This window comes from Silurus aristotelis (genome assembly GCF_946808225.1).
Source record: "Silurus aristotelis genome assembly, chromosome: 7".
In the NCBI taxonomy this organism is placed as follows: Eukaryota; Metazoa; Chordata; class Actinopteri; order Siluriformes; family Siluridae; genus Silurus; species Silurus aristotelis.
The window spans coordinates 27,976,171-28,000,180 of record NC_139580.1 but is presented as its reverse complement, the minus strand read 5'-3'; the positions used below and the strand labels follow the sequence as shown (position 1 = coordinate 28,000,180).

Genomic DNA, 24,010 nt, shown 5'->3' with positions numbered 1-24,010 from the left:
ATATAAATTGCATTTAAATGTAAAACCTGATCACCTGCTCCAAAAATTTAGCATTTAATAAAAGGGACTATAAATATAAAATGAGAAAATAAAAGAGAAAATAAAATATGAAAACATCTTGGTAAATAAACAAGGTAAATTCAGAGCAACATCATCTAAACTGCTCTTCCGATTTCATAATTTCCACTATTCGGTGTCATTACGTGCTATTGCATGTTTTCGTTTCCTACATCACATGCATTAAGCCCACAAACGAGGTTTAAATCTTCTTCACAACCTGCAAATACGAGGTGGTATCAAAAAGCTTGAGACTAGTTTTGTAACTCACCAACAGATGGCAACACGAGGCTGCATGCGCAGTCACAGGGAGCACCGACCTTCATTATTCAGTGTGCCAAAAACATTATCCTGTGTACATCAGGAGCTGTGCAACTGGTGCTAATATGACCAGCTCGAATCGCAGAAGGTGCTTGACTCTTCCAAAGAAAAACAAAAACCTCCAGGACACATTCCAGATGTGGCAGGAACGCTGGGAGCGCTGTATTGCTGTGCAAGGGGACTGTTTTATAGGTGATAGTGTGTTAGTTTTCGAAACCACCTTATTCCACCTTTTATATCTAATAAAACAGTATGTGATCTTTTCCCACACTGTTGGAAGCCCACAATCGTAAAAGAAGAAGATCTACAACAAATTCAATGTCTGATCTCACTAATGCTTTTGTAGTTGATCACAAATCCCCAAAATCACACCCCAAAACTTACTGGAAAGACTTTGCATTATAGTAGAGCTAATTATACCAGGAAAAAAGGTCCCTATACTGCATTTAAATCTTTATCTTATTATTTTATTTACCGTTTATTTGGAAGACTGAAGTCTATACCACAGACACTTTAATGCTTCAGAGTTTTTTTGTTTACTGATCCTGATGAAGCCGCCTGAAACCCAGCCGGTCTGAAACTTTAATGAATGCAGAGATATCTGTCCTCGTGTGGCGTCTGTGTTCTGTGTTTCAAGCCGGTAGTAGAACCAAGCCTGGTCATCAATACTATATTATAATGTTATTACATTATTAATCATTTCTTTAATTGTAACAATTAATTTTTTGTTTTGCAGTTCCCTAAATGATGAGAGCAACAGTCTGAGACAGCAGAAGCTGGAGAAGCAGGTGAGAGAGACTGATATTTTATGTACGGTTTTGATTTTGAGTATTAACACCACTGTAGTGTACATCTCAAGTTCAAGTTTCAAGTTTATTAGTCATATGTGCAGCCACATTGAAATGCTTAAGCTACAGGCAAACTACTGCAAACAACAGCAAATATTCAGCATCAAACAACATAAAACAGTATAAAAAGTAAATATTTCCATAGATTACATATATATTAGCATGAGAACGATTTGTGGAATATCCAATAAATTGTGTTTATTAAGCTTTGTAGACTGGAAGGTTTATTCATTTTACCTTTAAAAATCTATCTGTTACAAATTGACTTCCGAGATAAAATGTGCTAATTCTTACATATTTTTATTAGATGAATTAGAAAACACGTGAAAAAGTGCGGATTAGCTTCAATTTTTAAGCTATTTCACAATAAAGGTTTATAATTATTTATACACAGGCGAGTATATTTGCATACGAGTGGGAAAAAAGTGTATGATGAAGCCCAGCTCGCTGCCACACAAATGTCTTTAATTAAAACACCCTTAAACGACCCCCAAGAGGTGGCCACCCCTCGGGCACTCTGAGCCCTCAGCCCTTATGGAGGACGAAGACCCATGCTATTATAACCCAATATAATTGCTTCCAATAACCAGTGGGTCAGGGGCTGATGGGAAACAGGTTTACACTTATTAGTAACAGTCTATGAAACAAATAGTCGATTACGTTATCTCAATCTCTTCATCTTGTTCACATAGTAACACAGCGCACGGACAGGGCACAAACAATTGAGCGGATAAAATGCCAGTAAATCCACCTGTCTATAAGTGAAAGCTGACTCGCTCACTCTAGGGACAAATGCTGAACTAGTCTTGAGAGTTACTCGTGAGGAAACCATAGCAAACCGCATCAAGAGTGCACTAAGGACCACAGACAGATCCTATAGTATTCCTGTCAATCCCCACATGGCATGCAGAAATTGCGGCAAGATAAACCTTAACAATCGAGATGGCTCTGCCTTATCTAAAAGTTCTTGCAGAAAACATCTCTACCCCCGAACAGTGAAAAGAGACAGTCTGCCTATGTGCGCACCATAGCTCAAATACATTCCATTTCCTATCACATGCAGAGTGCGTCAAAGCCGCGCTTACATTTTTTATTGTTTCAATCACCCTCAGAGGCAAACCTCTAACACTTAAATTCAACCTCTATCCAGACACAATCCAGGCCCAGAGACCCACTTTTTCTGGTGCCGGGTAAAAAATTGCTTAATGCACTCTTCCTTCACAACAGAAGAGGCCGAGCCGATCGTCTAGGAGCTGGATTATTTATGTCAGCCACAGTTTCCCTGGCCAGTTCGAAGGAGCTCTTACTCTTTTTAGCGTTGGAACGAACAAACTCAGTGGAGGAAATGAGTAAAGCAGTACATTTATCACGGGTGAGCCAAAGCATCCAAACCCATAGGTACACCGTCTCTCCCCAGAAAAAAGAATAGAGGGCAGTGGGGTTTTTTCTTGCAAGGCGAAGAAATGTATTTCAGCTCGTTCGCACTTCACCCACAACTGTTTCCCTACCTGAGTGTGGAGAGTCCACTACCCGTACAGGGGATTCCCCCTGGACAGGAGATTCCGCCGCATTCATTATTCTCGGGACATGAGTGGCCCGTAATAAATGAAAATGCTTCATGCCCCACACCATGAGTTCTTGTGCTAGACTGTGAATATGCCACTGCCGCGTTGTTGTTTGACCTGACCAAAACGTGGTGATTCCAAAGAAACTGCAGGGAAAGTTTAAATGATAGAAACACTGTAAACAGTTCAAGGAAGTGTATGTGCACATTCTGTAGCAAGACGCCATTTCCTTTTTGCTATTCTGCCCTCGCACACTGCACCCCAACCCGTGAGCGGCACATCTGTTGTTACTACTCTTCTCAGAGAAACAGCTCCCAGCAGGGTCCCTGATTCGAGAAAAGTGCAAATTCTTCCAGTGGCAAAGTGATGACACAATCACCTGTCTAGCACTAAAATTCTCTCATTTGCAACAGTCTGAATGGGATGACAGGGAGCGACAACCACAAATGGACCTGAGGTTTAAGTTTAGACTGAGACCCAAATAAAGTATTTCCTGCGTGGGCACTAAGCAGCTTTTTGTCTTTTACATGGGACACCAGCAGATTCGTATCCACCTCTGCCTGCTACGGTGATGAAGCACAGCGTCCAAACAGGTTGACAGTCTGAGACCTGCTGTTCTTAGCTGTGTTAGCACAGCCTCGATACATTTAGTAAAGATCCTTGGTAATTCCAGCCGAAAGTAACTGTCAAAACATTTGTAGGCTGTGCCCTAACAGGTAAACCTGAGTAATTTTTTTTGTGTGCAGGATATAAACTTACGTGAAATTAAGCGTTCTTCAGATCTACTGATGTAAACCAGTCTCTGTGACGAATAACATTGTATAATGTTTTTATTGTGAGCATTTTGAACTTTCTAAGGTGTTTGTTCAGCTTCTGCAAATCCATAATGGGATGGAGACCCACCCCTTTTGGGAATTCCTAAACCTAAAAGTTACCTAAACTGCTCCACCTTTACCACCTCTTCTCGCTGCAACTGCCGTCCCTCTTATTCACACACATGTACACTGTCTTACTCCTACTGACTTTCATTCCTTTTCTCTCCAGCATGTACCTCCACCTCTCCAGGCTCTTCTCCACCTGCTCCCTACTCTCATCACAAATCACAATATGATGCTTAAAACATGGTGCTAAGCGCTTTTATTTATGTGAAAGAAGTGTGTTTTGGAATCTTTGCAAATGTATTAAAATAAAAAAACAAGGAAGTGCAGGAAAGCATAAGGAGAAAGAGGTTGGCAGAGGTTGTATGGTTTAGAGACAGTGGCATTGACTAAAAGACGGGAGGTGGAGCTGGAGGTAGCAGAGCTGAAGATGTTGAGGTTTTCGTTGAAAGTGACGACGATGGACAGGATTAGAAATGAGATTATTAGAGGGACAGCGCATTTAGGACGTTTTGGAGACAAGGTGAGGGAGGCGCAATTGAAATGCTTTGGACATGGGCAGAGGAGGGACATGGGGTATATCAGGAGGAGAATGCTGAGGATGGAGCCATCAGGAAGGAGGTAAAGAAGAAGACCAAGGAGGAGGTTTATGGATGTGGTAAAGGGAAGACATGCAGTAATAATGTAGTCATCTGTATCTTGGCTGTATGCTTAGGGTCGTTGTCCTTGTAATAGATGAACTGTTGCCCTAGTCTGAGGTCCAGGGTGCTTTGGAGCAGGTTTTTATTGAGGATGTCTCTTTACATTGCAGCATTCATTATTCCCTCAATCCTGACTAGTTTCCCAGTTCCTGCCACTGAAAAACAGGATATTGGCCAGGTGATGAGCGGTGCCTGGTTTCCTCCAGACTTTACGCTTGGCATTTAGGCCAACTCCAGGTGGGCTGTCATATACCTTTTACTAAGGAGTGGCTTCCGTCTGGCCACTGTACCATACAGGCCTGACTGGTGTAAGACTGCAGAGATGGTTGTTCTTCTGGAAGGTTCTCCTCTCCTCCCTGACTAAGGCCCTTCTCCCCCTGATTGTTCAGTTTGGCCGGGCTGCCCTCCTAAGAAGAGTCCTGGCGGTTCCAAACTTAAAAATACACGTGTGTGCCTTTCCAAATCATGCTTACGCAACTGAATTTACCACAGGTAGACTCCAGTTAAGTTGTAGAAACATCTCAAGGATGTTCAGTGAAAAGAGGATTCCCCTGAGAAAATTTTTTGAGTGTCATGGCAATACTTGTGTGATTTATTTATTTTTAATACATTTGCAAAGATTTCAAACACAAACGTCTTTCATGTTGTCATGATGGAGTATTGGTTGTAACTTTGGAGGAAAATAATGAATTTAATCCATTTTGGAAAAAGACTGTAACATAAAATTTGGAAAAACTGAAGTGCTGTGAATAGTTTCCGGATGCTCTATACAGTAAGTGCCTTCTGACTTCTAACGCATGGCTCTTTCACAAACAGGCCTTTGTAGTGCAACAAAAAAAAGATTAAATAAAACCAGATGTTCTTTTTCTCTTCTGTCTCCAGTAGTGTTGTGATACGTCATATTCATGTAGCCGCATTGGAACTTAGAGAACTCGCTTAAAAATCAAGGAGAAATCGGATCTACTAATAATTATATATAAATAAATTGTTTTTTATCGATGCAAGTATGTTAAAAATGATGCATCGAGATACAAATGGCAACTTGTATAAAAAGCAGATGCACAATTTTTTAATCAATGCAATGTTTATGCTGATGCACCGATATGGATCGATGTATTTTGGTGCTTATTTTAAGACTCTGAAGCATTTCTGAGAGCTTCCTTGACTCATTAGCTAATGTATCTCCATAATTTACACACAAAACAAAACCGTATATCAGATCATTAAATGTTTTTCCTTGTCAGTAGCGCTCTCTCTCTCTGTCTCTCTCTCTCTCTCTCTCTCTCTCTCTCTCTCTCTCTCTCTCTCTCTCTCTCTCTCTCTCTAATCACCATCACTTGTTTTTTCTTTCCCTCCTCCTCAAAAGACAATATTCAGGGATGTTTGTCTAACACAAATGTTAACAATTAGCTGAACCTGCTGCAGGTGTGGAAATGATGTTTTCTGAATAACGGTGTGTAAAGATAATTTAGTGGCTCTTAAAAGGCAAAATGCACAGTTAATAACTCCAAGAACATCCTTGTAACACGGTAGCAACTCATCCAAACCTTGGTACTAAGTTTGGCAGTGTTAGTGTGTTGTGTGTGAGCATTAGAGGCATTAAGGATTTTCTTTTGGTTCCATTGATCGAGTCCTGAGCGCAAATGGTTTTGAGCAGCTCTGAACTTCAGGATATCCATATAAAAAAAATCAATCTACAGCAATCCAATGGTGATCTTTAAGCTATAAATGCAGATCCGTCCTCAGCAGTATAGGAGGCTCTAAACTGAAATGAACAATAGGTAGGAGCAAATGCAAACTTTTTACCTTCTCGAGTATCATTTCAAATGACCATAAACGACATACAGAAACATCTGTTCCAAATTTAACTGTATGTTCAATATTTGGCCCGAAGTACATACTGTATATATTAGGGATGGTAAGATTCACTGATTTGCATCAATGCATTAGCATAAAAGTTAACTGTGTGATGCATCGGATACAAGTTGGCATTTGCATTCTGATGCATTGTTTTTAACATATTATTCATGTAAAATTATTAGTGGATGCGCTATACTTTTATTATGTAGAAAGTGACCAATAATTTGTGAGCAATATTTGATCACAGCACTACGGAGACCAAGGCATCTCCTGAAATTCAGTTCTGAACTGAGGTCAGTTCCTGCCACTGAAAAACAACCCCACAGCATTATGCTGCCACCACCATGCTTCACTGTAGGGATGATATTAGCCAGGTGATAAGCGGTGCCTGGTTTCCTCCAGACTTTACGCTTGGCATTTAGGCCAACTCGAGCTGGGCCATTATATACCTTTTACTAAGGAGTGGCTTCCGTCTGGCCACTGTACCATACAGGCCTGACTGGTAAAAGACTGCAGAGATGGTTGTTTTTCTGGAAGGTTCTCCTCTCTCCTCCCTGACTAAGGCCCTTCTCCCCCTGATCGTTCAGTTTGGCCGGGCTGCCCGCTCTATCTATTAGTGGATGCGCTATACTTTTATTACGTAGAAAGTGACCAATAATTTGTGAGCAATATTTGATCACAGCACTACGGAGACGGAGGCGTTTCCTGAGAGTCACGTAGAGCAGGGGTCACCAACATGGTGCCCGCGGGCACCAGGTCGCCCGCAAGGACCACATGAGTCGCCTGCGTGCCTTTTCTAAAAATTGCTCACCATAGCGCCACTTACCAGTCAGCTGCGTTTCATTTTTTTGGTTGCTATTCTTTTTTAAAATCTCACTTGCATTAGTGTAAATTTGAAAACGACACTATTAAAATATAGATGACTAGATATAGATGAATATCATTAATTATTAATAATAACATATAATCAAAGGTAATTTGAGCAAATTTGTTATTTCAGAAGTGTGTATCAAACTGAAAGCCCTTCACATTAATCGGTACCCAAGAAGTAGCTCTCAGTTTCAAAAAGGTTGGTGACCCCTGATGTAGAGTAACATGGCATAGGTAGAGCTGCATCTTCCTGGTGACAGAACAGGAAAATAACATCTGGCTTTTTATTTCTATTTGAAAAGGCCTGTTTGTAAAAGTGCCCTGCTCTAGAAGTCATAAGGCACTTAATTAAATTGATGATTTGCTGTTTGGTTGAACCAAAGAAAAATCTGTACAGTACTGAATTGCAGAGCATCAGATTTTGCATATTGCAAAAAACATTTTCCGTATTGCATTGTGTTGAATCGAATGGAAATTCTGTGTTCAGTGGGGTTGTGGAGGACAGTCGAGTTATTTCAGTCCAAACTTTACACAATATATCTTCTAGAGGTCGACTGATAGTAGATTTAACCGATACCCATAGCTAGGTTGGATTGTACCTACCAATAACCGATTAATCAAAGGATATATTTTAAAATGGACGCTGGATTTAAAATAAACATAACACCATGTAAAATAGTACTAAACATAAGGTATAAAAATAAAAAATGTTAATAATTTCAATACTCTGGCTTTTGTAAAGGCATATAAAGATAAAGTAAAAGCGAATAAATGAGAAATGGTTTGTTTAATTTCAACATTTCCAAAATTGTTTGTGTTACCTTTTATTTTATCTGGCAACTTTAGTTAACGCACTATGAACTGATATGAATGAGGTGCAGCGCGCAGCCTCGCGTGTCAAAACAAACAGCACGTGGTGTCAGTGATTCACCTCTAGAGGTCGCTCTGGTACTGTATAATGACAGTGGATATTCTCAGACGCGACATGGAAAAACTATCTGTATGGATTTTTGCTGATAGTTCCTGCAATCAACTATCGGTGTTGATTAATCTGCAAAACCGATTAATCATCCGACCCCTAATGTCTTCATTCTGTTCCACCATTAAACAGCCTTGTGGCTCATGATGACTTTTACACTGGCAATTCGTTAAAAGTTGTGTCCCCAGGACCATGTTCGTGCACATTTTCCTCTCATTCCGTTCAGTTAATTTATCCCTGTAGGAAAAGTATGTTTGCAGCATACTTTATTTATATTTCAATAAATAAATAAATGAATGAATTCAACGCTGATACATTTGATTCAAAATAACCAGTCTAGCTGACCATCATTTACCACTAGAGGATGAAGAATTTAATTGCTTGGGCTATAAAAGATAATTTTGACCTGTTTTTCGAGCAGCTAGGAACACAATATCGTCGTCCAGATGGTAATTTAAAAGTGTACAATACAGGACGCCTCTTATGATGTTAACCTTAACTCAAAAATCAACTTATATACACTCTCTATGCTTTGTAACTTTATAGATAACAGTTTAATTGCTATTGTTACCTCTAAGGGTTGCAAACCTCTGGGAGTTTCCAAAACTGGAAACATCAAAATATACCATGAAGTTTCTTGCATAATAACATGAAAAACATACTGAAAAAGGTGTGGAAAACAGCTCTGTACCAATCTTATGGTCTGGTCTTCACAAAATTTTGACCATATAGTGTATCAGAAAATGATATCCGAATTTCCACTCTATTGTCCGAATTTCACACACGGTAGAAACTAAAGAATTGGTTTTCTTTCCGATATTTTTGTGTCTCGCTATGGTGTTTCATTTGTGTGCTGCTACAGGATGTGACAAAGTATTTGCTCCTGCATTTTTGAGGTCTGAAAAAGCCTCTAATTTGTAGTTCACTCTTCAAGTATCTGTGTTTTTACCGATACACAGAGAGCGTTGTTGGAGCAAAAACAGCGACGAAAGCGGCAAGAGCCGTTGATGGTGCAGCCGAACCCAGAAGCTCGGCCACGCCGCAGTCGGCCGCGCCGCAGTGAGGAACAAGCTCTACTTGTTGATTCCCGTCTGAGCATCACCAACGATGTGATCTTCGATGGTAAGGATCTAATGCATCAACGTGCAGAGGGAGAATACGAGGTGGTATCAAAAAGTTTCGAGACTAGGCTGCTTGCACAGTCACAGGGAGCACCGACCTACATAAGTCAGTGTGACAAAAGACGTTGGGCGCTTTAACCTCTGTAACATCTGCTATTCTGACCACGTGCGTTCTGCCCTGAAACAACGTGATATCACTTCCGCGTCTGCCCTACTCACCAGATTTGGCTCCTGCAGATTTGGCTCCTTTTGGCTCCTTTTCCCGAAGACGAAGCTCAATGGTCGCCATTTTGACACTATTGCGGAGATCCAGCGTGAATCGCAGTAGGTGCTTGACACACTTTGAAAAGAAGACTTCCAGGACGCGTTCTAAAAGTGGCAGGAATCCTAGGAGTGCTGTATTGCTGTGCAAGGGGACTATTTTGAAGGTAAAAGTGTGTAAACGTAGAAAAAAATAAACGACCTTCTTGTACACAGAGCAAGTCTCGAAACTTTTTGATACAGCCTCATATAAAATCAGAGCAGTTTGGGGAAGAAGTGTCGATAGGTGTAATGGTCAGGGTGCATAAACCTTTGGCTCTAATGTCTGTGTTTTAAATCAGTGTTGGGAAGCAGGCCGTGTTTTGGCACTAACTTTTTTCTCCAGCATCACCGGAAGCACAAAAAAGTGTTCAAAGGTGCTTGTCCTCCAGCAGGTATTGATGGACCTGCAGCTTTTTTGGGTTCAGAAGCTCCTGATCTCAGTACAAAGATCCAAGTGCAGTCGGTCAGCTCGCCACAGAAGCCTTCCCCTCCTCCGCTCGAGGAGCCTGACAGAGACGGAGACACTGAAACTTTGCTGGAACCTAAAACAGACATTCACACGCTGCTGCAGAGACGGGGTGAGTACGGAGTTACACACAGTACACTGTCTGAGCCAAAACAAACACACACTGGCTGCTTCTGGCTATGAGCCTTGTACTGTCTACACTCCGTTCTATCTGTGAGGTTCTGCTCTCTTGTCATTTACCCAACTCTGTCTCTCTGAGGGCAACGAATCCTGAATTACCACACACCATGGGTAAAATCCAACAGCATGGAGCTGAACTCCGCCCCCTCCGGAGGTCTCTAACATGAACTGATCCCTCATTGTTTAGTTTCCTTCCTTTGTGTCACATGGATTTGCATTCCCTATGACCTGAACCCATACATTACAGATTAATGACTTAAGCCCTCATTTTATAACAGTGTGTATTTAGGGATAGTAAGATTCAGATTTAGATTTGACATAAAAGTTAACGATGTGATGCATCGATTGAAATTCGATTTATCGAATCATTTAGCATTGTTAGTACTTTTATTATTTGGAACGTGACCAATATTTTCTATGTTGATTGATTTCTCCTCAATTCTCGGGCGCGTTCTCTCAGCAGCACTGCCGCTACGTGTATATGACGTATCGCAACACTACGGAGACCGAGGAGTGTCCTGAGAGTCACTTAGAATACAGATTAACATGGCAGAGGTAGAGCTGTAACTTCCTGGAGACAGGGCAGGAAAAGAACTTTTGGTTGTATTTCCTCTTTTTTTGTTTTTGCACTACAAAGGTGTTTGTGAAAGGGCCATGCTTTAGAAGTCAGAAGGTATTTGATAAAACTAATGATTTGCTGTCTGTCTGAACCAAAGGAATAAAATATGTTTATATATTTTCTTCAAACATTTATTTGTGATTCAACATTAATTATGGGACCCCCGGCAGTCCTGCCGACGACCCCTGGTTGAAGACCAATGGGTTAAAAGGTTGGATAAGTTGTGGCACATACCCAAGAATCTCACTGATCTTATTATATATATTTTTTTTTTCACCAGGACTCCCAGACAGCGTGAACTACGATGAAGTCAGTGATGATGATAATGAGGACGAAGACGGAGCCGGGTCTCTTTCCCCTAATACCGAGTCCACACGTCCTGCCTCGGCATCCAGCACCAAGTCCAGTACAGTAAGGCCTCAAACTCCGTACACACTTTAATACACACGCACGGGTTTCTATTGTTGCACTGATGTGTTTTCACACGTACATATGCTCCCATTAGGAGTGTGTGACTGCGACCTCACCTACAGCAGAAGGTCCCTCTGTCGAAGTGGACAACCCGGAGGAGTTCGTGCTGAGACCGGCCCCACGCGGCGTTACAGTAAAGTGCCGTATTACACGCGATAAGAAGGGAATGGACCGCGGCTTATACCCCACCTACTTCATGCACCTGGAAAGAGAGGACGGCAAGAAGGTCAGAGGGTGCAGAGTGCTTGGGTCGACACGTAGCCCGAACACTTCATTAATTCAACATTTTGTGCAAACATGAATCTATTTTTGGCCCCAGAACATGTTTTAGGCTTTTTCAAACCTAATAGTCCAAATCACACCATGTATCACACCATGCAAGTCCTCCATGTATTTATTTACACCTTATTATATCTAATAAATAAAAAAAACTGAATAAAATCAAGTAAAGAATTAAATATAGACTGCAGGTTTTTTTTTCTGTCTCCATCTTTTATCTACATTCCTGTCGCTCTCAGTTGTTCCTGTTGGCTGGCCGAAAGAGGAAAAAGAGCAAGACTTCTAACTATTTGATATCAGTAGATGCCACAGATCTGTCTCGCGAGGCCGAGAGCTTTGTGGGAAAACTGAGGTGCATGTTTATTTCTGCCTAAACAAACATTGCTTTCTGTCTGCCTGTCACCATATCAGCGCAGCTGCTTCTCATGCCGGGTTTATACTTCCACAACGGCGTATTTGTGAATACCGCAGCATGCCGAGAGGGTTGTACGTAAGCATCTTGATCACTAGGGGGGCAGTGATGGAAAGATCGGATCATTTTAGTCATTTTTGTTTTTATCTAGTTCATCAAAATGAATTTTTTTTTTTTTTTAGTTTATTTAATGCCTTTAATCAGAAATAAATAATGTTACATTTTCAATAAGCAGATCCCCAACACGTCTACATGCACCAACTTTAACTATAGTTCCAATTATTTATAAATGTATATATGACTGCATAGACTGGTTCTTCTGACTCACATTAAAGACTCGTTCAGTATGAATGTATTACTCTTTGAGACGACGCGTTCTTCTGAGTCACATCAAAGAATCGTTCCAAATCAACAAATCTTTTTTGAGAAGACTCGTTCTGAGTCACATTAAAGACTCATTCAAATAAATGTATTTCTATTTGAGACTGCTTGGTCTTCTGAGTCACATAAAAGACTTGTTCAGAATGAACAAATCACCCTTTGAGAAGACTCGTTCTGAGTCACATTAGAGAGTCATTCAAAATAAACAAATCACTCTTTGAGAAGACTCGTTCTTCTGAGTCACATTAAAGACTCGTTCAATTTGAATGTATTCCTATTTGAGACTGTTCGTTCTTTTCAGTCACATAAAATACAACAAACAACTCTCTTGAGATGACTAGTTCTTCTGAGTCACATTAGAGATTCATTCAAAATGAATCAATCACTATTTTAAACGACTCCTTCTTCTGAAACGCATTAAAGACTCGTTTAAAATGAAGCGAGAAAAGGTAAATTAAGGTAAAAAAACAACCAGCTAGTTTGAGATCTTTCAGATTTACAGTAGGCGCTTTATGTAGCACTACTCTGGTTAAACCCATTGTAGAACGGTCATGTTTTCACTTCAGGTTTCTGAACACACAAACACACAACCTCACTTGTTTTTGGAAGTCATTGAAAGATCTGAATCTTGTAGTGGAAATAAAGATTTCTACAATCTTCAGTAAAAGAGGAAAAACTCTAAGGTATAATAACATTTTCCTACACTAGGGGTCCCCAATATTTTTTTATTGGGTGTTGCTCTGTAACAGTAAATGTATTTATCCTATCCTATTTATGTATTCTCCTAATGCTAGATTAGTTTATTATTTTGTTCTGCATCATACAGACAAATGAGCTTCAAATTTGAAGAGCTGTCCTTATTTATGACCGATAGCAGATTTAACCGATACCGATAGCCAGGATGGAACCTACTTGCTAATAACCGATAAATCAACCAATAGTTTTTTAAATGGATACTGGATAAAAAACAAACATAACACTCCATGTAAAATAGAACTGAAGTTTATTACAAAAATAAAAAGTAAAAAAAACAGCACTTGATCATGGAAATCATTGAAATAAATATGAATATATTTATTAATAAATATAATTAGCTAATTGTTAAATTAAATTTATTAAATAAAATATTGCGCTCCCTGTGTCAGACGGTCAGACGTGAAAAAACAAACAGCATGTGGCATTACTGATTCACCTCTAGAGGTCGCTCTTGTAAAGACAGCGATCCTGAAGCCAGAAAAACTTTTAAAAATTTACGAAAACACGTAACCATGTTTTGACAAAAATATTACTTAAAACAATACATACAAATCTAATCATTTTTAAAAAATATACATTTTCATATCCATAAGCACAATTTTATTAAAAAATGTTCAAAAGTGCAGTAAGTGAACGGAAAATTTCAAGTTTACATGCCAAATCATGTTTAGATAAAATGTACTTTTTTTTAATTTAAGTTATTTGTAAATTATGAATTTGAATATTCTTAAACATAATTTCATGAAAAACTGTTAAAAAGTGAACATAAAAGAAAAAAAACGTGACATAAATTGTTTTGACAAGAACAATTCTTATTAAGAACAATTCTTATAAATTTTTCTTATTTATTAGCATCATTTTATGAAAATCTGCTTAAAAATTTTTTTTGACAAGCATGACATTAAAAATCATATTTTGACAAAAATATGACTCAAAAAAATAAAAAGATAATTTGTTGTCTCCACCGCTTACCTTTAGATCCAATCTTATGGGAACGAAGTTCACCGTCTATGATAACGGCACAAACCCCAGCAAGAACTCCGGAGCTCTGCTGGAAGAGAGCAACACACGGCAGGAACTAGCCGCTATCTGCTATGTGAGTTCTGACACGTGTGTCTTGTTTTAGACAGTCCAGAAATGCAGCTGTGTGACCCTCTGTGTTGTGTGCTTTCTTTGTAGGAAACCAACGTACTTGGTTTCAAAGGCCCACGCAAGATGACCGTCATCATCCCTGGCATGAACATGAACTTCGAGCGTGTTCCTGTTCGTCCCACGAATGTGAGTGGTTTTAATTTTTTTTTAATTAAAATACATCCTTATGTGAATATACAGACATATTTCATAGTATCCCTATAATAAAACTATAAATAATTGTACTATAGTGATCAAATCTTCTAAAAATCTTCTAAAATGCATCTTGATGAGCCGCAATGCTTGTGGGAGATGTTCTTTGGACAGATGAGACAAAACTGGAGCTTTAAAAGCTGTAAATCTGTGCAAAGAAATCACTATGAAATCTCAAGTCTGCCAAGGGTTTAACAGTACACCAAACTCACGGTTCGGTTACGTACCTCGGTTTTTGAGTCAAATTTTCACTTGAGTAAAAGTACAAAAGTATTTGCCTTTAAATGTACTTAAGTATCCTAAGTACTATGATTTATTATGGCTATAATGTTCCTATTATTGTTCTTGTCATGAGACTCTTTGCCTAATTAACTCAGTTTATAAGAAAAGACTCTAATGTGACTCTTAGCACATCGATCTATGAATAAAATAATATTAATGAGTCAAACACTGATTGATTTCCATTAAAGTGACCCAAACCTTCTTTTCAACTAATAAATCGTACAGATGAGACCACAGGTGCTGTGGCGAGTTGGAGTCAGGAGTTTATTCCATCATTTATTCTTCACAAAACGTCCTGCTTGCTGTATATCTGACGCTGAACTGTATGTCGATGATAAGTAGAATATAAGATAAGCGTAATTGAGAAGATTTTATCGGCTCATAAATAAATGGAACGACTGATTTCACAGAATGTAGTTGAATAAAAAGTTATTTGACTTTGTAATTGTCAGGGATCCACCTGCCACACCCCCTTTGGTGGCTCTCATGCCTCCACTCTCCCTGGAGCTCCAGGCTTAAGCACGCACACCTGGGGCTCATCATCACTCCACCCCCGCTCCTACATAAGTTCCTCACTCACACTCACTCCCTTGTTCGTTATTGTATGTGTTGAATGTATGGTGCTGCTACGTGTCCTTATGCTCGCCTTTCATTCCGTACTCTGTACTCTCTCTGCGCTTTTTCCCCAAAGCGCGCCCCGGATTACCCCTTATCCTCCGGTGTGTTTATTTTTGGACTGTGTGGACCTCGCCCCTCCAGGGCGTACCACGGATATCCTTATTTGGGTTCCACAGGACTGCCGTGTGTGTGTGTGTGTGTGTGTGTGCGCGTGCTTGTGTGTATCTCTCTCTCTCTCTCTCTCTCTCTCTCTCTCTCTCTCTCTCTCTCTCTCACTCTACATATAAAAAAGCTCAATTCAATTCAATTCAATTCATTTTTATTTGTATTGCGCTTTTAACAATGAACAGTGTCTCAAAGCAGCTTCACACAGATAATGTGGTGCTAAAAAATGAATATGTTCTTTATAAGTGTAAGTTTGTCCCTGATGAGTGAGCCGGTGGCGACTTTGGTGAAGGAAAAACTCCCCGAGATGGCATAAGAAAGAAACCTTGAGAGGAACCAGACTCGAGAGGGAAACCATCCTCATCTGGGTTGGCACGAATGTCCATTTATTACAGATAAACGATGTTGCGGCGTGCAGTGATGGAGATCAGAAGCAAACTGTAGTCCTGAGTCTGTGTAATAGATTGTTGACATTAACTACAGTCCAAATCCATCCTCAAAGCTCCTGCTCTTACTCCGGAATTTCATGGAACCACCAAAGGGGTTGATGAGAAACCGTCCCCAGCTGCACAAAGTGGCCTCCAGTCGAAGAGAACACTATCCAGAGGCAGACCTGTACGAAGTAGGAAGATCCACGGTGGGGGGAGGGGCAGGAACAGTGGTCAGTGGAAACTCAGGAGCATGTTTAACTCGACCAAGAGAGAGAGAGAGAGAGAGAGAAGAGGGTGACAGGAAGAGAAGGATATGGACTATTAAGTGTCCTTATTGTTGTATGAAAGTTAATGTCACTGTGCAGTTTGGACTCTGGCAAGACTCGCTATGGCAGCATAACTAAAAGGGAGAACCAGAAGGTAACACAGACATGAGGGATCTCTGGGATAAGAGACGACCCACCACACCACCGTCAACAAACCTGAGTGAACGTGTGAGAGTGAGGGGACGACAGCATACAAATATTCCAGTTCACCAAACACTCCATATACATATTCCCTCCAGATCTGCTCCTTTACCTAAGAAAAATCTACTAATAAAAGACTTGACTACATAAATACATTTTCAACCTTGACATAACCTTGACCTTGACTGTGTCTGAGTCCCGAACACTGATTGGAAGGCTGTTCCATAACTGTGGGCCTTTATAGGAGAAAGATCTGCCCCCTGCTGCAGTCTTCATTATTTAAAGTACCAACAAATAGCCTGCACCTTTTGATCTAAGTAGGCGTGGAGGATCATACTGGTACAGAAGTTCACTCAGATACTGCAGTGCGAAACCGTTAAGTGCTTTATACGTCAGTAGCAGTATTTCATAATCAATGTGAGATGTAATTGGGAGCAGTGTAGACTGATTAAAACAGGGGTGATGTGGTCATATTTCCTAGATCTAGTGAGGACTTTTGCTGCTGCATTCTGAACTAACTGAAGCTTATTTATGCACTTACTCGCACACCCAGACAGTAAAGCGTACAGTAGTCTAATCTAGAAGTAACAAAAGCATGAACTAGTTTTTCTGCATCCTGTAACGACATCATATTTCTAACTTTAGCAATATTTCTAAGGTGAAAGAAGATGATCCTGGTAATATTATTCACATGAGCCTCAAAGGAAAGACTCGAGTCAATAATCACACCAAGGTGTTTGACTGCTGAACACAGTGAGACAGAAACACCATCCAGAGATGCTACGTGATCGGAAAGTTTGCTTCTAGCAGCAGGTGGTCCTAGGAAAAGTACTTCCGTCTTATCTGAGTTGAGCAGAAAAAGGCTATCAAGCATCCACTGTCTAATGTCCTTTACACACTCCTCAACATTAAGCTGATCTCTCTCATCTGGCTTTGCTGAAATATACAACTGTGTATCATATGCTAACTCAAGTAGCAATTTAAGGACAATTTGTCCGTTTCAAGAAAATAGTTTTCCGTCCCATTAATTTCTCCATTTGACTCATTAATATTCATGTTCTTAAATGTTTCTCTATTATATCAACAGGATCAGGAATCTTTATTAAGTAAATGGCAAAATCACTCACTGGAGAACCTCATCGAGTTGCACAATAAGGCTCCGGTGTGGAACGACGATACACAGTCCTACGTGCTCAACTTCCACGGAAGAGTCACGCAGGCTTCTGTGAAAAACTTTCAGATTGTCCATGATAACGATCGTAAGTATGCTTCGACATTTAGTCCTCATTTGTTATAATGAAGTGCAGTCTTCAGGGAAGATGTTCCAATAGATTTTGTGGAGATTTGTGAAGATTCATTCAACTAAAGGGGTGTTAGTAAAGTCAGGTACTCATGTAGGAGGGAAGGTGAAGATGCCTGGGGGTGCAGTTGGTGTTCACATTCATCCCAATAGGCTTGAAGCTCTATAGCAGGAGATCTTTCACTCTAAACCATGAAGAGCAGATTTTTGTCATGCTGGAACAGGTTTGGGTCTCTGGTTTAAGTGAAGAAAAAATACAATTGTGTGTCTCAAATTTTGTGCTAAAGTTTGGGGAAGAACCACAAATGGCTGGAAAATATATCTGTGTAAATGTGTATATTTTCATTTTTCTTTCTGATTTGTGTCTCCCCCTAGCGGACTACATCGTGATGCAGTTTGGCCGTGTTGCTGAGGATGTGTTCACACTGGATTACAACTACCCCATGTGTGCACTGCAAGCCTTTGCTATCGGCCTGTCCAGTTTTGACAGCAAACTGGCTTGCGAGTAGCTCATCTGTATCTCATGCAAAAACACACTTCTGTCATTCATTCATTCATTTATTCATTCATGCATTCATTCATTCATTCATTCTATACCTTGAATGATTTTTCCCCTAGTTTTCAGTTTCTCTGTTCTAAAAGTCCACTATGCTCCTAGTCCTGAGTTTGTGCATTCCAAAGGGAGGGACCTAATCTAACAAGAAATATATGAGATGGTATCAAAAAGTTTGACTCTAGCTCTGTTTACAAGAAAGTCCTTTATTTATTTTCGTTTACACACTATCACCTTCAAAACTGTCGCCTTGCGCAGCAATACAGTGCTCCCAGCGTTCCTGCCACTTCTGGAACATGTCTTTTTCTAAGCGTGTCAAGCACCTTCTCTGCAATGGTGTCAAAACGGCGACCTTTGAACTTCATCTTTGGGAAGAGGTTGAAGTCCACAGGAACCAAATCTGTAGATTAGGGTGGGTGCGGAAGTGCGATTATGTTGAGAGCTTGGTGACAGGGAAACGCACGTGGTCAGAATAGCAGACGTGGTAATTCTGACGTGGTACTCAGGACCGACGTCTATTGGTACATTGATTATGAAGGTCGGTGCTCCCTGTGACTGTGCATGCAGCCTTGTGCTGCCATCTGTTGGCGTGTTACAAAACTAGTCTAGAAACTTTCGATACTATCTCGTATATCTTATAAAAACAAAGAGCAAAGAAGTGGGAGGTGCCTGCTAAGTGGTTAGGGCTCTTGGTTACTGATCGGAAGGGTTGGGGTTTCAAGGCCCAGTCTTGCCAAGCTGCCACTCTTGGGGCCCTTCAGCATGGCCCTTAACTCTCTATCCTCTAGGGGTGCTGTATCATGGCTGACCCTGTGCTCTGACCCCAGCCTCCTAACATTACTGAGATATGCAAAGAAATAATAATTTCCATGTAGGATCAAGAAAGTATTCCAAATTAATTAGAGCTGAAGAGTTAATAAGAATATAATGCATCAACCTGCATCACTTCTGAAACTCACACAGTCTCTGGTGAAACGTTTTTAACTGTGTTGTTTTATCACCAGCCTGGAAAATGTTTTTCTTCCCTTAGACTAAAGAACTTCAAATTCATTTGCGAAAAGTATAATTAGAAAAAACCCGTGCCCCTGAATACATCATTTGTATTCCTTAACATGGAAATCTGCTCATAGTATATTATCAGACTGTGAATAAAGAATAAGTCGCATGATGCATAACAATCACTATATACAAAGATATCTTTAAAATCTTATCTCCGAAAGAACACATCTGGAATTCTGAGATTCCCAGAATATGTTTTATATTTTCGATTGTCTAAAGTAGCCCAGTTTAGCTTTGATCTCAGTAACCTCATGGCCAAAACCATTAAATGCTATAATGAAACAGGTTCTCATGAGGAACATCTCAGGAAAGAAAGAAAAGGAGCTACCTCTGCTGCAGAAGATAAGTTAATAAGTAGAATTACCAGCCTCAGAAACCAATGATTTACAGCATCTTAGATTAGAATCCAGATAAATGATAAACATTTCAACATCCACTGTTAAAACAGAGGAGACTGTGTGAATCAGGCCTTCATGGTCTAATTGCAGCAAAGAAACAATTATTTCAGAAGAACAACAAGCAGAAGAGATCTTCTTGGGCCAAGAAACCCATGAACTGGACAATAGATCAGTGGAAAACTGTCCTTTTGTTTGATGAGTCTAAATTTGAGATTTTTGGTTCTAACGATCGTGTCTTTGTTAGATGTACGGCAAGTGAAGGGTCGGTTTCTGAAAGTGTGGTTCCTACTGTGAACCATGGAGGAGGAGTTGTGATGGTGAGGAGATGCTTTGCTAGTGACACTGTTGGTTTTTTAAGTAAAATTGAGGACACACTTAACCAGCATAGCTACAACATTATTTTGCAGTGACATGCCATCCCACTTAGTGGGATCTTCAACATCTTTTCCAAAAAGACAATGACCCCAAACACCTTTAGGTTCTGGAAGAGCTATTTGTCCAAGAAGGAGAATAATGGAGTGCTGCATCAGAAGACCTGGCATTTAAAATTACTTAAGCTAAATCCAGTTTGAGAGGGATAGTTTGAGAGTGAAGGAAAAGCAGCCAACACCTGGAAACTCCTTCAAGATCGTTGGAAAATTATCCCAGGTCATCAAAGCTAAATGGACCTACTTTGAAGAATCTAAAATCTAAAACATATCCTGGGTTGTTCAGAGGTTACTACATAAATCCTCCTTTCATAGTTTGGATTCTTCTGTATTAATGTGGAAGGAGAAGGTGTGTCCAAACTTTTAACTGGTACTGTACCCCAAGGTACTTAAGAAAGGGGGTCACTTTGTTTAAAAAGTCCTTTTTTGTATAAGGAAAATCTATCATTCATATCTGAAGATGTTTTTTTGTGTTGTTATGTGTGTCATTTCAGTTCTGTTTTATATCAGCACTTTGTGGCTGTAAAACCAGTTTACAGTTAACCGAGGGACAGTGATCACTATGATGATCAGTGTGATCGGTGCTTTGGTGTTTGTTACGCTTTAATTGGTCTTTTTATATAATAACAGCTCACAAAATAACATGTTTTTAAACATTATTCTGATTTTAAATGCAGATTTGTCAGTGATGCTGTTTTTCCTGTGGTTTTCGTATAGCGCCTATTGTTTGTGTTGAAATGTGTGGAAATGTTTCTCTTTTTAAAATCTTTTTTTTTTTTTTAAGTAAGCAGACCTGAGCATGGCATCTTTTATATGTACCCCAGGCGGGTGAATTAGACTGCTTTATTGTCCAAACATTTCAAACATCCGGTTTCATTTTCTCCTACAACATCCATTAACAATTAAACTAATCTAATGATCAACATTGCAGAGTAAAAAATACCCCACTCTTCTGCAATGATGTATAAACACAGTAATTCCCCGTTTATCACGGTGGTTACATTCCAAATCCGCCTACGAAAAAACGACAATAAACAAACCACAATAAACGGACGCCAACCCAAAAATGCTATTTCATGTATAAAGTACTGTATTAACATTTTACTTCATTTTATAATTAATACTTATATTTTCATTATTTCAACGTAAAAACAATTCCCTATAAGTTTTTTGGTCAATCGTGTTCTCCGTGAGATATCGGGAAAATCAGCCAAACAAATGAGTAATGTGGCAAATGCAATTCCGCAATAAAGCAAGTGTGCGAGATTCAAACTGCGGTAAATCGGGGGATTACTGTATATACAAAGATGCAGAAAATGATCCCAAAATACACGTAATTTTAAGATATATACTGGTTATTTTTCTAGTGTGTACTGTTCTGCACTCTGAAGCATTTTGGGAGTTATGGCTAGAGGTTGACTGATTAATCGATCGGATCGGATTTTGCAAATAGCTATAGCTAGGTTGAATCGTATTGCCAATAACCCGATTAATCGGCCGATAGTTTTGAAATCGATACTGATTAAAAAAACAAACACGCCATGTAAATTAGTACTGAACTTCATTACAAAACAAAACAGTACTGAATCATGAAAACATGTGCTATATGAAATAAATATATAAATACATAAATATAATTCTCAAGTCAAAACAAACAGCACTTGGTGATTTGCCTCTAGAGGCCGCTCTCGTAATAACAGTGAACCGGAAGCGGGGAATCTGTATGGATTTTTTCAGATAGCTATGGAAGTCCTAAGAAGCCATGCGTTATAAAAAAAAAAACAGATTTTGTCCCGTGATCTTGACGAAATGAATTGTTTTCTCGTTATCACGACTTGATTTTTTTGTGATCTCGACACAAACATTGTTTCAGTACTTAATTTTTTAAAAACTATTAATAATTCTGAATATACAGATAAATTAAGTTGTGATTATGAGAAATCGATTTTCGGTCATTTGAGATCGTTCCAGCAATCAACTATAAACTGATTAATCGGTCGACCTCTAGTTATGAGAATACCGAAATACTCTTGTATATTTCAGTGCCTTCATATCATTCTGAGGTGAAAGAGAGCGAAAATGCTGAACCTTCACCGACCAAAAAATATGAATTAAACATGATTTTAATTGATCCCACACCCCAGGACTAACAGAACCGTGTTTCATGTTCGAAACAATGCGCTCCCATTCGTGAAGATCAGTTCTTGGTTCCTGACATCTGTAATTAAGAACTTCTGCTTTAACGGTTCTGTACATCTGATTCATCCGATGAAGCCGATATGATCTGATGATCTGTGGTGTAGAAAGATGAATGTGTGCAGGGTCATGCATCTGATACTGAATGCTTTTGTGTGCCTTGTTATTTTAGATTTATAAAATGCAGTGGAACGAAGAAATGATTTCCTTCTTACAGTGAAAACACAAATGACAAAGTGATATTTGGTGATGGCGTGTTACACGTGAAACACATCCATCTCCTGTTCAGGGTTCGTTCCAGAAAGTAGATCCTGAAGTATATTTGGTCAAATCCTTGAAGTAAACAAGCTCATTGTGGCACGATACACAGTTTAACTCAGGATTTAGCATTGGGTTTGGAACTTTTTGTAAACTCTGAATCAGACCCTGATGATTCTGGCTTGTGTGCATTTCCTTTGTGTGTGTGTGTGTGTGTGTGTGTGTGTGTGTGTGTGTGTAATGAAAAAAGCCAACATTTTACTGGAAACATGCCAAAGCCTATATTTTCCATTAGAAGTTTCGTCATTTAAAAAATGGACTCATTTGTGACAATTTGAGGTTGTGTCATTTTCAGAAAGTGTGTATTATATGCTAACTTGTACATATTGCTGTAAATAAACAATAAGTCAGTCAAACCATCGCCTTTGTACAAATTGTGACCTCAAAGTGGCAGATTTCTCTCATTTATTGTGTATTATAAAGTCTATTATTTCTTTTCTTATAATGTAGGTGCCATCCAGTGGTAATATGGTATATTGTGTCCAAAGTGTCAATATTTTGTGTGAGCATAATTTTTATGCAGCACTGTCTTCATCCTCCTGGGCATGGAATTCACCAGAGCTGCACAGGTTGTTGCCGGGATCCTCTTCCACTCCTCCATAATGGCATCATGGAGCTGCTGGATGTTACACACATGGCGCTTCTCCACCTTCCGTTTAAAGATCCTCCACAGGCGCTCAATATTGTTCAGGTCTGGAGACTTACTTGGAAACTCCATCACCTTCACCTTTCTCAGCAAAGCAGTTGCCATCTTGGCGGTGTGTATAGGGTTGTTATTAAGTTGGAAAACTGCCGTTCGGCTCAGTTTCTGAAGGGAGGGCATCATGTACTGCTTAAGAATGTCAGAGTACATGTTGGAATCCATGTTTCCCCTCAATGAACCACAGCTCCACAGTACCAGCAGCACTCATGCAGCCCAAGACCGTGATGCTACCACCACCATGCTTGACTGTAGGCAAAACACAATATTCTTTTTTCTCACAAGGGTGTCACCATACATGGGACACCATCTGAAATACACAAAATTTTATCTTAGTCTCATCAGACCACAGGACATGGTTCTAGTAATTCATGCTCTTGAACATGTCGTCTTCAGCAAACTGTTTGTGGGCTTTTTTGTGAGCCAGCTTCAGAAGAGGCTTCCTTTTGGGACGACGTGGTCTGAGCAAGTGGACCATTCCACTTCTGCAACCTCTAATGCATCTGTTTTTTGAAGCAGATACAGATACAGTCCTGCTGTATTAAATTGACCTCAAAAGTCAGTACACAGAATTAAATTTTTAACCACTTTTCATTCAGGAAAGTGGATCATGGATGCCTCCATTTGTGTGTGGCGTGTGTGAGTGTATTTATATGGAGCAAAATAACATCAACACCCAAGGGT

General features: G+C 39.7%; 1 protein-coding gene across 5 annotated transcripts in view; it reads left to right on the top strand.

Moving 5' to 3' along the window:
* The window catches only part of tulp3 (TUB like protein 3), a 60,502-nt gene extending 37,520 nt beyond the window's left edge, over positions 1-22,982 (top strand). For 3 of the 5 annotated variants that reach the window (XM_083546416.1, XM_083546414.1, XM_083546412.1), the window contains exons 3-12: positions 1,115-1,166; positions 9,039-9,201; positions 9,893-10,081; positions 11,049-11,179; positions 11,274-11,465; positions 11,758-11,870; positions 14,046-14,163; positions 14,247-14,345; positions 17,462-17,633; positions 18,050-22,982. In XM_083546416.1, the coding sequence (XP_083402542.1) occupies positions 9,087-9,201; positions 9,893-10,081; positions 11,049-11,179; positions 11,274-11,465; positions 11,758-11,870; positions 14,046-14,163; positions 14,247-14,345; positions 17,462-17,633; positions 18,050-18,183 (1,263 nt within the window). In that variant the 5' untranslated portion in view covers positions 1,115-1,166; positions 9,039-9,086 and the 3' untranslated portion in view covers positions 18,184-22,982. The remainder of the gene's footprint in view (positions 1-1,114; positions 1,167-9,038; positions 9,202-9,892; positions 10,082-11,048; positions 11,180-11,273; positions 11,466-11,757; positions 11,871-14,045; positions 14,164-14,246; positions 14,346-17,461; positions 17,634-18,049) is intronic. The other 2 variants (XM_083546415.1, XM_083546413.1) reach the window with 1 other exon arrangement.
* Positions 22,983-24,010: the final 1,028 nt, after the last annotated feature.